Source organism: Kryptolebias marmoratus, linkage group LG12, assembly GCF_001649575.2.
Source record: "Kryptolebias marmoratus isolate JLee-2015 linkage group LG12, ASM164957v2, whole genome shotgun sequence".
Lineage (NCBI taxonomy): Eukaryota > Metazoa > Chordata > Actinopteri > Cyprinodontiformes > Rivulidae > Kryptolebias > Kryptolebias marmoratus.
Genome location: NC_051441.1, coordinates 816,074 through 828,615, shown reverse-complemented (window position 1 = coordinate 828,615; position 12,542 = coordinate 816,074). Strand labels below are relative to the sequence as shown.

Here is a 12,542-nt window from a genome sequence, read left to right as displayed (position 1 = left end):
GTTTAGAGTTGCTTATGGCTAAATTAGGGTTAGAGTGCGGGGTTTTGATGTTTGTCTCTTTCTTACTGTTTATTCATTGTCACATGCTGTTTTTATTTTGTTTTTTAATTATGTAAAGCACCTTGAAATGCCTTGCTGCTGAAATGTGCTATACAAATAAAATTTGATTGATTGATTGATAAATCAGATCCTCGTGAACTCCATTACCCATGATGCATTTCTTCTTCCGCTTCCAACCATTCCAGTCCTAAGATGGCGGACCGGCGGCGGAGGAGGAGGCGCGCGTCTCAGGACAGCGAGGACGACGACGAGTCCGGCTCGGGTTCGGACAGCGGGAGGTCGGGATCTCCTGACCCAAAGAGTCGAATCCGCGATCCCGAACCGGTGGAGGCGGAAGTGACCCGGACCGAACCGAAGAGCGACGTGGAGTCCGAGTGTGTGAGTAGCTGTCCAGGCTAACCCCGGGAGCTAACGTCGGTCCCCCCAGCTTTAATGTCCGAACGCGGGCTGGGAGTTCCGGCTGGTACCGCTCACAGTACAACATTACCGGGTCCGAGAGCTCAGGTTCGGTTCCGTGTGACTGCTGGTTCAATATCAGTCAATAAGTGTTCAGTAAACAGGTGGATTCATCGTTCAGACGTAGCTCGATGTTCTGTTCTGGGTAGGAGACGACCAGGCGCCAGTTGGACCTCATTTATCCGGGTACGAAGTGTGACATAACACCGGCCCGGTTCCCCCTCAGTCAGTCAGTCCGAATCACAGGAGGTTCGAGCAGAAATAAGGGTCCAAACTGATTATTCAGCCGGTCTGAAAGTCCAACAAGTCTGTGGTACCGAGCCGGTAGCGTGGGCCCGAACCTCCACGGGCCCGGGTTGGACCCACGGGAGGAGGATGTGACCCACCGGGTTTGATTTGCAAGAAATAAAACCTAAAAATATCTGTAAGAAGAGGTTTTATTCATGGCCTGTTTGTTCTGCGTGAATCAGGACTGTTTCATAGTTTTATTTTAGGGGTTCTTCATGTGTCTGTAGGTGTTCAGGAGTTACAAACATCTGGAGAACATCTGGAACCATCTGAGGATCGATCAGCTGTTGGAGAAGAAAAATCAGATGCATCATTTCTGAAAACAGAACATTTCGGCTTAAAGCCATTAGAATTAATGTCAGCTTAGTTCTGCCCCTGTTGAGTATAGTTGTTGAAATCATGAGTTAAATAATTCTCACTTTCCACCATTAACCGGATGTGGTGTGACGTCATCAGCCGGCGTCGCCTTGATGGAAGATCATTAGACTTTAATCTCTAATATTTATTCAATTACTGAGTTTGATGGAAAACAGAAAAAAGGTGAAGCAACGCAAAACTGAAAATATGTGGAGATGCTTTTTTCTGCCATCAAAATTAACATTTTTATACAAACTTTAAAGAAAACTTCAATCTTTTCTTAAGTTTGCTGTTGTAAAATACAAGAACATTAAATAAAGTAAACATGTGCATCTCCGTTTGCTTTAAAAACCTCATTGCTATGAAATCAGCACTCTAAGGATGTTTATGTAGCTCCTATATAAAATCATGTTACACAAATGTATCTTATTTAACAGGTTAAAATGTAAAAAGAAAAAATGTTGAATGTAATAAATTGGGACTGACAACAAGTTTATTTTCAGACACCATAAAAGTTAAACCTACATTGTGATTTGAATTTAAATAAATTATTGTTAAAACAGAGTTCCTGCAGGTGTTAATGAGCTTCCTCACCTCTGAGGTAACAGGAAGAAAACTGGATGAATTCCTGGTGTTCTTGGCTGCAGGATCAGTTTTACTGAAGAGCAAAAGTCTATTTTCATAAACCTCAGATGTTTAGAGACAGTTATTAAAGGTCAGCGCTCAGTGTTTGTGTTTGAGACTCTTATTGTGAAGGATTGAAACACATGCTGTAAGTTCAGCTGCTATGCTGTTAAAATATCTCGTTATTAGGAGGTTAATCCAGTAACAGTAACTTTGAGATACAATAATAACAACAGACATTCTGTGTGATAATTTAAGGAAACTCAGCAGATTATTAATCCCTTCAGAACATTTTCAACATTATGATAAAAATGATTACAGCAGAAATATCTAAACTATTAAAACATAAATAAACTGCACATTTCTGTTTGATGCAACGTCTCTGAGAACCTGGTGGAAATGGACCAGGCTGAACAGAACCAGAACCATTAAATCTTAAAATGTCTTCAGAGACAATAAACTCATTGAGAAAAATCGTCATCGATGAGGAACTTCAGCTGCAGGGACCGGAGAGGGAACATGTCTGCTTACTCAGAACAGAACATTTGGTTCTTTTTAAAAAAAAAACATTTGGACCCCAACAGAGCTGTTGGTACTGGTCCGATCTGCTCCTCTGAGGTGGTGTCAGACGGATCCTGTGAGCCGTTCTGTTCAGACCAGCTGCTTCCATCTGTGTCGCCGTTTTATTTCCTGCTGGTTCTGTTCGTGGTGCTGATGACCGGTTTCCTTCAGCTTCTTGTTCTGACCTCACAGCGGCCCGGACATCCCAGCAGAACCACTCATATCCAGAAATATTTCACAGACTTGATCCGGTGAACTTTAACAGGAAGTAGACGGTAAAACCACGTAGAGTTAGAAACTACCTGATGGAGCAGAGGTGTGACTCAGGACTGATGTTCATCTGAACACTTCCTGTTCTGATTCTGGTTCTGTCTGTCTGTCTGCAGGAGAGTGAAGATGGGGCTGGAGAAGGTGAGACTGATGATGATCAGCTTGTTCTGTTTCTGATTCTCTGTCATTCCCTCAGATTTTCTGACGGTTCTGTTCTGTTCTGACCCAGCTGTCCTCTCGGACTATGACAGCGCCGACCCAGAAGAGAACGCCTCTCACTCAGAGGTAAACAGAACCAAACGGACTGTGTCTTCAATAAGTTAAACTCAACCGGAAAGGCTTTTCGGATCAGTAATCTCTGGTTAAACGTCTTTGTTAGGATTTAGTTAAAGAAAAAAAAACTGATGTTTTTCTTGACTGTTTCTTCTGTCAGGGAGGGGAGGATGAAGAGGAGGGTTACAGTGAAGAAGAACCTCCAGCAGCAGCAGCCAGTGAGCCCAAACCTTCAGCTGCTGACGACCCGACACACGAGGAACAGGAGGAGGAGGAGGAGGAGGAGGAGGCAGCTGAAGAGGAGAAGCCTGAGGAGGAGGCAGGAGGACCCAGTAAAGAGGAGATTAAAGGGGAGGAGAAAGGAAACCTCGCAGGAGAGAGGCAGAGCGGTGACGGACAGGTGAGACTGTCGGAGAATTGGATCATTGGTCAGTTTGTATTCTGTGGGTTTTACCGGTTCTTCATCGCACCGACAGCTGAGACTTTATGTCAGTGAACACAACAGGTTGGGGCTGGACCTGCAAGTGTTTTTTTACTTTCAGGAGTTTAATAAATGCTCTGTATGTCTTTGTGAGTCCTGACTAAGATTTTTACATTCATTTCAAAGATTAATTGAAGTAAATGCCAGAATCTGGGGAGATCTTGTCATTAATCAGAGCCGATCATCATTAACCAGTAAAATCTCCTGCAGGAGTCCACCGACGATCCTGAGACGAAGGCGGGAGGAAAATCGGGTCAGCAGCTCGATGATGACGAGGACAGGAAGAACCCAGCCTACATCCCCAGGAAGGGTCTGTTCTTCGAGCATGACGTCCGCGGCCACGCTCAGGAGGAGGAGAGGTGAGCCGACCCACCCCCCACCGTCACTTCAGTTTTTCACAGACATCAGAACCAAGGAGGTCTAACTGCAGGATCTGTGTCCACCTCAGGCCCAAAGGTCGGAACAGGAAGCTGTGGAAGGATGAGGGTCGTTGGGAGCACGACAAGTTCAGAGAGGAGGAGCAGGCGCCGAAGAGCCGTGAGGAACTCATCGCCATCTACGGTTACGACATCAGGAATGGAGGCGGCGGCCCTGGAGACCGAGCGTACCGACAGAGACGGCCCAGGTGAGTCCACTGAGCCGGTCCGACCCAAACTTAGAGGAGGCCAGTTTTCTGCCTGTCAGATAAACAAACCCGTCCTGTTTGTGTGTCTGCAGACCCAGTTCTTCTCCAAACAGGGACAAACGATGGAGGGACGGAGGAGGACCGAGACCAGTCCGGTCTTGGCAGAACCGAGGAGGAGCAGCTCCTCCTTCATTTCTCCCTCCCTCCTCTTCATCCACTGCCTTTCCTCCTCTTCCTCCCACTCAGCGGAGCAGCAACTCCTCCAGACCGCTCCCCTCCCGCAGCAGACACCCCCACCAGAACCAAACACACCTCCCTTATTCGGAGTACAGGAGTAATGAATCAAACGCACCTCAGGTCCATCCCAGGGAGCGTCCTGGTTCTAAAGCTCCACTGGAGCCTGCAGGAGAGAGGGGCGGGGCCAGCAGGGGAGGGCGGGGTCCTGGAGGAAGAGGGGGGTCAGCTGTGGTCATCGAGGATGTTTCAGTCAGTCAGGGGAGGGCAGGAGAGGAAGATCTGAGCCCAGCCTCTGCAACTACAGCTGCCTCACCTCAACCAGGGGGGTACCAGTCACCCAGACGGCAGCAGCAGGAACAACGGGGCGGCGCCGACAGATCCGCATCTGGACCGGCTGCCTCCCCCTCTGACCCCTCCTCACAGTCTGCTGCAACCAATCGGGAAGCTTCTCCTCCCACCGAGCGGCCTGTGGAGCGTAAGTCCTACTCTCTGGCCCGCAGGACTCGTTCGAGGCCCTCGGACCTGGGCAGCAAGCAGGCCTCTGTGGAGGAGTCGGCGTCCGGGGGGAACACCTCCTCCCCCAGCAGCGGGGGAGGGAAGAGCTGGACAGGAGGGGGAGACGGGACCGGTCAGACACCGACGACGGCAGCAGCAGCAGCAGGAGGAGGAGGAGGAGGAGGAGGAGGAGGAGGAGGAGGAGGGGGCGCAGGACTGGCAGAGCTGGACCAGGACGTGGCTCGACTCAGTCTGGCCCGGCAGAACTGGAGTCAGAGCCCGACGTCGTACATGCGCTCAGAGATGAGAGGTGAGTCCGGGTAGGGCTGTGCAAGTAATCCAGAAACAGATTGACCCATTAGGCTATTTGGCTCTTGCTCAGTTTAATGTTTTTTTTCCAATTTTATTTCATTTTTCTCATTGCGATTAAATTTAGTCTCGGTTGACCTGAAAATGATGCCAGAGTCCATATTTCAAATTTAGAGCCATTAGGATGTCCTTCTAAAAATAACAAATATTTGTCTTAAAATAATCTAATTTTTTTGTTGTTTTAGTATAGGAATAATTTTTAATTGAAAGTGTTGCTGATTTAAACAAATAAATCGCAGATTTAGCTGCGCATTGAAACAACAGCGACAGGTAAATCAGACTAGCTGCTGGTTTGGGTCTGAAGTAGAACCAGTACATCCTGCTGGTTCTGTGTCCCAGTTGGACCAGACTAACATCTGTTTGGGTCCACAGGCCTTCCGAACGCCCTGCACATGGCCGGCGGCCCGCCTCAGTTCTCCAACATAGAGGAGATGGGCGTCAGCTCCAACCGGGCCAAACGCTACTCGTCCCAGCGTCAGAGAGCTGTTCCAGAACCAGCGCCGCCCCTGCACCTGGGAGTGATGGAGGGACACTACTACGAGCCCAGTAAGATCTCCAACGGTCCAAATGTGACTTCAGATTCAAATCCCAGGAAGAGGAAGAGGGGCTACAGTTAGCTGAGGCCCGGCGGGTTCTGTTCTGATGGAGCTGGAGAACGTCTGACGTAGCTACACAGACAAACACTGAACAGAACCCAGCAGAACCAATGTCTGGCTTCTGTTTCAGGGTTGTACTTCCTCCTCCTCACCTGCAGAGATCAGTCAGCATCAGATATTATTTAAGCTGTTATTTTGTCTCTAACTGTTCTGTCTGATGATGAAAACACGAAAGTTCAGAAATGAGAAAAGTTTATTTAGAAATCCGTCTTATTCTGCTGAGTCAGCATCCAGACTGTCTAAAATCAAAACGAGATCATTTACCTCACTGAACATAAATATAAAGAGTCTATAAAGTGTTTTAGTCCTCAGGCAGTAACGTTCGATGTGAAGTCCAGCTTCATGTTCTGAAACTCTGAACATCAGAATCTGAAAACACTAAAGATCTTTGACTCGCTGTGAATCGTTGGCATTTAAATAACGTTTTATAAATCAGTAATCTGTCAGCCTAAAGAGTCCAACTGTCTCCAGCTGCTTTGCTCTGTTCTCAATCACCTCCTTTGTCTCCGTCTCAGTGTCGTACCAGGGACCAATCTACACTCACGGCGATGGCGCCGCCCCCATCCCGCCCCAAGGCATGCTGGTCCAGCCTGAGATGCACATCCCCCATCCTGGTCAGAGTCCTCAAGGTTAAAACCGATCTTTAAAAAAGAAAAACACTTTTCTGAGTCAAACCTTCATACTGTTGCCTCTCCGCAGGACTCCATCCCCACCAATCAGGCGGCCCGATCGCTAACCCCGCCCTCTACGGTGCGCCGCCAGTCTCTCTGTCGCCTGGGCAACCGCAGCAGCTGCTGCCGCCTCCTTTTTACCCTCCGCCTGGGGTCATGACCTTCCCATATCCCACCATGTACCCAAACCCACAGGTAAGCTGCTGACGTCCATCACCTGCAGAGGGCGCCATTTTCCTTTAACGGCGCTGAAACGATGATGAATCTGAAAATATAACAGTGTGAATATAAACAAAAAAAAACACAAACTTGTTTTTAGGTGTTTTTTGTTTTGTTAAATTATCTCAGAGTTGGTAAAACTAGCAGCCAAACTCTAATTGAGTGTGTGTGTGTGTGTGTTTCAGGGTCAGACCCAGGTGACCTATGGCGGCGTCACGTACTACGACACGATGCAGCAGCAGGCTCAGCCCAAACCCTCGCCCCCCCGCCGGACGTCCCAGCCTGTCACCGTCAAACCCCCCCCTCCAGAGGTTCCCTTTGCCTCAGAGTGACCCCGCCCCTCACCTCCTCCACGCCACCCAGGCTCAGCCCCACCCTGACCTGAAAACTACAGGTGAGTTCAGGCTTGTGTTGCTTGGCGTTTCCTCTAATTCCCCTCAGATGAAGAAGCCGTTTAGGCTTTTCTACACAATCCCCTAAAATATTAAAGCAGATGTTTGAAAGAAGAAAACATTTGTTAGTAAAATATTTGTGAGGTGATGGTTGGACTGACCAACAGGAAGCTTTGATCAGATCACCGTCAGGTGAGGAGGTGGACGTTCTGCTGCAGAGAATCCAGAAATCAGATTATAATCCGCCTACAATTAGGATCTAATTAGACTATCATTATAGTGGAGTGGACTTTACTGTAGTCATTTCAGCTGGGCTACAATCAGGCTCTAAATGAGAATATAAATAGATTATGATCAGACAGTAATTGGACTACGATCAGATTATCGGGATTCTAATTGAGCTATAATCTGGTTATGACGATAATCAAACCTCAATTGGACTCAAATTGAACTACAGCTGGGCTACAGTTAGACTAACTGGACTATACTCTGTCTATAATCAGTTTGAACTGTAATTGGGTTATAACTATAATCAGTCTATAATCTAATCTAATCTATAATCTAAGACTAACGGGGTTATAATCTGCTCTAATCTCTGCATCGTTGCAACCAGGTTTCCTTGAAACTCTTAAACCTGTTGAGTTTAAATGATCCTGTGTTGATTAATCGGGTTTATCTGCTCCGTTTGTAGGAGCAGGGTGGGAGGGTCGGTGAGGAGCTGCGGTCCGATTCAGAGACCACCAACGGTACCGAGGAGGGGGCGGGATGAGGTGAGACGGGCCCACGGCGCCGCTGCTGGATTTGGACTGTTTTTTTTTTTCCATTTTGTTCCCGACACTGAAACTCTGCGGTCGCCGGTTTGATCCGGTGTCTCTGAGCGGCGTCGCTGATGTGAAGGTGGACCCACGGTCCTGGGGAGTTGCTCAGACGGGTCGGACCTGCAGCTGCCGGTGCTGTCAGTGGTGTCGGCAGAATCGAAGAGGAAATATTAACGGTTTGACAGTTCGCTGTACGTCACGTGACACGGTTAACGAGGGGTTAATTAGGTCATTATCAGATGTTCCGAGGGACGTTTGGGTTCAGACTAGAACCTCACAGCATCATCATCATCATCAGACTCTTCATCGGTTCTGATCAGTTTAAAAATCAAAGTTTTAAACGGCTTCAGTAAAAATCTTTTCCTCTTCAGTTAAAAATGTTACTCTTGAGTTAAGTGTCATAAAAAGAATTAAATCAACATTTAAACCAAGAAGAAGAAAACCTGGTTCTGTGGGTCCGTTAGCTCAGAACCGGTCCCAGATCAGCAGCTGCTGATCCGTGGGGTTAGTGTTGGTGTACATAAGAATCTAAGCGTGTAAATAAAAGCTTGAAGAGAAGAACTAGTAACAGATTGTAACAGAACCTCAGATGAAATCGGATCAGCCGGTACCTGGAATGTTAACGATGGGTTTAATGTAGAGAAGGAGCGGAGCTTTTTGTTTCTTTGATTTGAGTTGATTTTATCTGTAGCTGCAGCAGCGCCGTGTCGGCTGCCTGCGGCCTCTTTCCTGTCAATCATTCGGACCAGAACACGAGGAAACGAACGTTTGTTCTGCAGAAATCCTTCAACACAAACGAAAACATTTAAGTTTCCAGAAATGTTTTTTTTTTTTTTTCTTTTTTTTTAGTTTTTCCTTCATGTTTTGTTTTTTGTTGAACTTTATGAAACGTTTGTGGTTTGATGTCAAATTAAAGTGTTTCTCCTTCTGTCTGAAACGTCTGGGTGATTTCTGAGCTGCTGCAGCAGAAAGCCCCCGGCTCGGGTCATGTGACTCTGATCCTCATTTTAAATCCTCTGGAAAACTTAAAGAAGAAGAAATTCTGCAGTTTGTACAGACGCCAACCAGCCATTAGATTATGACCACCTGTCTCAAGGCCTGTGGACATCTGAGGGTCTCCTGTGGGTATCCGACTGAGCCATCACTTTAAGTTCTGGTCTTTGTGACGTGGGACCTTCAGACATGGTTCTGTTAGTTCAGAACGTCCCTCAGATGCTGGATTCAAAAGAAATCTAGATATTTCGGTCTGGATTCTGAACCCAACTTTAAAACATTTATTTGTTCTTTTGTTGTTTCTGAAACTTAAACTCCTTTTTTGGATGGTTTCTGTTCTCTGCTGCCACGTTTATTAGTTTTTTTCCTGAAAAGTTTGATTCTGAATTAGATAAATTTCTCAGAACTCAGCAGATTGAGCTGCAGGAGTTGGAGCCTGATATGAACAGCAGCCAATCCGCTGTCACACAGGTCTCAGGTGACAGAACATGTTTCAGTGGATCCGGTTCTGGCCCACAGATCAGTACCGGGTCATGTTCTGGTGCAGGTTACTTCAGAACTGCTGTAAATCTCACAGATCTGAACTCTCGCGATATTTCCGTCTGACTCTCCAGCTTCGTGTCGTCACGGTTTTTTGTTTTTTTACACGCTGACAGCGGGAACGCGCCTGCGCGCCCGACCTATGCGAGTCACGGGAGCGCGCAACTGCAGCAGAACCGCGCGGAGAGGGCGGGGGCGCGCGCACGCTCCTCATCACTTCTTATTTCACAGAAAGGGGGAGGAGGGGCCCGAGAGAGGCTGGCGGACCGTCGGAACCTCTGCAGCATCCGAACCCAGACCAGGATCCGAACTGAGACCCGCAGACCTCCGCGGAGGCTCAGAAAAACGACTGCACCCAAACGCAGCAGGACGGCTCCTCCTCAGGTGAGCTGGGAAGGATCCCGAGGAAGAACCGTCGATCTGCCGAACCTCGCGGAGCAGCAGCCCGGACTATCAGAACCGGGGAAGAACCGCCGCCTTTAGGCTCACCGTCCTCGGCTCCTTGGACCGCGGGTTCGGACTGTGTGGGTCCAGAGATTCGGTTCGGAGCCGGAGCTGGAGCTCGGTGTTCCTGCAGTCAGAGAGCACCGGGGGGAGGAGCGGCCCGGTTCCGGACGGTTTGTAGTAGAATCTGGACTGAAGGAGCACTGAGACCTGAGGAGGACTCTGCACCGCCTCCACCCATGGGTTAGACCCGGACCGGTTGGACCCGGACCGCCGACCCAGAACAGCCCACAGAACCCACAGGGTCCGATCACACCTGCCCTGCCCGACCCGACCTGCAGGGTTCGGATGATGTAGGATCCAGCTGCTCCCTCCCTGAGAACCTCGGAACCACCGCCCCCCCACCAGCAGCCCAGAGACCCACCATGCCGGCCGGGATGAAACCTCTGGAGAAGTTCCTGAAGAAGCAGACCACGGCTCTGACCCGGGCCGGGGGGTTCGGAGGGGTGGCGGACAAGTCCACCGGGGGGACCGGGGCGTCCCGGAGGAGGGCCAGTCTGTCTCGGGTCGTCCCGTTCTTCAGGGAGACCTCACCTGAGAGCGGGCACGCGCGGGAGGTCTTCAGGTGAGTCCTGGGTCCGATCCGCAGGGCCGGTCCCGAGGGATGGGGGTCCGGGACCCGGGTTCGGCCCGGGTTGGATCTGAGTGTTTAAATGTCTGAATGTTTTCTGTTTAATATTTAATCTGCAGTTTAACCCAAAACTAAAATATTCCACCTAAAAAAATATCAGTTTTTATAGTATATATTTTAATAAAATAGAATAAAAATCAGCTGGACAGTTTGGGTCCAAACTGCTCTGTGAAGAAAACCTGAGAAAACTCCTTAAAAAGCCTTTCTGTAGGTTTTCTGCTTATTTTGCATCATATTTGCAGCTTTTCTCAGTTTATCCTGTTTGGCTCAGTTTGAGGCTCATAATGATTCTTATTTCTGCATGTTGGTTCAGGGAACTAACTTTGACCTTTCACCCCAGCCCTGACAGCGAGGACCCCCCCTCCTGGCCCTCAGCCACAGGAACCTGTCCGGTCTCTGTGCCCAGCAGTGCCAACGGCTCAGGTTCTGGTTCTGGTTCCGGAGGAGGAGACGTCCGCAGCCCGTCTCTGTCGAGTGACGAGCAGAGCTCCGAGGCCAGCCTGATCACCGACACCAGCAGCTCCGGAGGAGGAGGAGGAGGAGGAGGAGGAGGAGGAGGAGGAGGGACGCCTCTTCATCCTGACACTCCCGACAACCTGACGCTCGCCGTGCTCGACAGCGTGGCAGGAAAACGCTTCGGACACTGTGCAGGTAAGACGCTTACCTGAGTGGGAGGAGCCAGAGACAACAAGGTTTATTGTGTTAGGATGGATGTCTTCAGTCTGAATCGTCTCTTGAGTTGCAGATGTTTGTTTACAGATGTGGGTCGGTTGTTGTTGTTGTTTACAGATGCGGGTCAGTTGTTGTTGTTTACAGATGTGGGTCGGTTGTTGTTGTTTACAGATGTTGGTTGGTTGTTGTTGTTTATTGTTTGTAAATCTTTGAGTTTTGCATCTGAGGTTAAAATAAAATTCAGACTCTTGATCTGATGAAGTGATCAGTTAATTCTAATGTTACAGTTTATCCAGTTAACTCTGAGTTTATCCTAAACTCTGCGAGCAGGCTTACTTCACAGAGTCTGTTACCGTGGTAACGGATAACTGTTACCATGGTGATAAAGTCTGACTGTTTCTGGGATGGAAAACTCAGTTTGTCTAAACTCAGGATCAACTTACTCTGAATTTTCACTCAACCTGCTCTCTGAAATACCCCTCTGAGTGATGAAGCTCTGCCTCCTGAGGAAGAGGAGGCTAACCTCTGACCTCTGACCTCTGACCCCAACAGGAAGAGAATCTGTTTGATGCTTCAGGTTTAAGTTGATTCGAGACTCAGAGTTCAGATTCACTCCTGCAGAAACATTTAAATTTTTCACCTCAGATCACACAGACTGCAGCCTCAGCTGAGTCTGTGTGTGTGTGGGAGTGTGAAAGTGTGTGTGTGTGTCTTATATAATCTGTGCCGTGTCTCTCAGAGACTCAGTTTGAGTATCTGAGTTGAAGAGGCTGGTGATGCGTTTGTGTTCCTGTAGGAATCTCTGGCTGTGAACCTGTGTGTGTGTGTAGGTGTGTGTGTGTGTTTGATTGACAGCTGTGTTTCTAACAAAGAACCATCTGATGTTTCTCTCATTAATGATTTAAAATCTTCCCGCTGTGAAAACGAACTCTGACACCTTCTGATCCTCCGACTGTTTATTTGTTCTTTTGGTTCTGATCGAGCCCGGTTCTGTTCAGAAACTGTTCACATTTTGGTTCTGAGAAGCTGCAGAACTTTAGACAGAACCGAGATGGGTTCTGCTTCCACTAGAACCTTTTATTTGTTGTCAAGAATTCACACAACGAATTAGAACCGACAGCAGTTTGTCTGACGGGTTTTTAACTTTGTGTCATTGAATATTTAAAAGTCACTCTTTTAAGTTTATATATATATATATATATATATATATATATATATATATATAAATTCCCTTCTCACCCTCCGCGGGTGGTCTTTGTTTCATCCTCTGAGCTCGGGTCCTCTACCAGAGGCCTGGGAGCTTGAGGGTTCTGCGCAGTATCTTGGCTGTGCCTAGAACTGCACATTTCT

The 12,542-nt window shown here is 48.2% G+C and overlaps 2 protein-coding genes across 3 annotated transcripts in view; both read left to right on the top strand.

Annotated features, from left to right (window-relative positions):
* The first annotated feature begins 240 nt into the window (after positions 1–240).
* On the top strand, positions 241–8,784 carry casc3 (casc3 exon junction complex subunit). Of its 2 annotated transcripts, none has more exons than XM_037978771.1 (12): positions 241–438; positions 2,733–2,757; positions 2,846–2,901; positions 3,050–3,289; positions 3,581–3,729; positions 3,819–3,995; positions 4,088–5,037; positions 5,469–5,642; positions 6,268–6,366; positions 6,452–6,618; positions 6,828–7,036; positions 7,726–8,784. In XM_037978771.1, exons 1-11 carry the CDS (start codon positions 253–255, stop codon positions 6,972–6,974), a joined length of 2,370 nt encoding a protein of 789 aa, XP_037834699.1. In that variant the 5' UTR covers positions 241–252; the 3' UTR covers positions 6,975–7,036; positions 7,726–8,784. The 2 variants fall into 2 exon arrangements, with proteins under 2 accessions (XP_037834699.1, XP_037834698.1); XM_037978770.1 differs by having other exon boundaries at positions 6,268–6,381.
* Positions 8,785–9,599: 815 nt separating this feature from the next.
* rapgefl1 (Rap guanine nucleotide exchange factor (GEF)-like 1) overlaps positions 9,600–12,542 on the top strand; it is a 21,116-nt gene continuing 18,173 nt past the window's right edge. The window contains exons 1-2 of the mRNA XM_037978772.1: positions 9,600–10,454; positions 10,861–11,171. Coding sequence (XP_037834700.1) covers positions 10,255–10,454; positions 10,861–11,171 — 511 coding nt within the window. The 5' untranslated portion in view covers positions 9,600–10,254. The remainder of the gene's footprint in view (positions 10,455–10,860; positions 11,172–12,542) is intronic.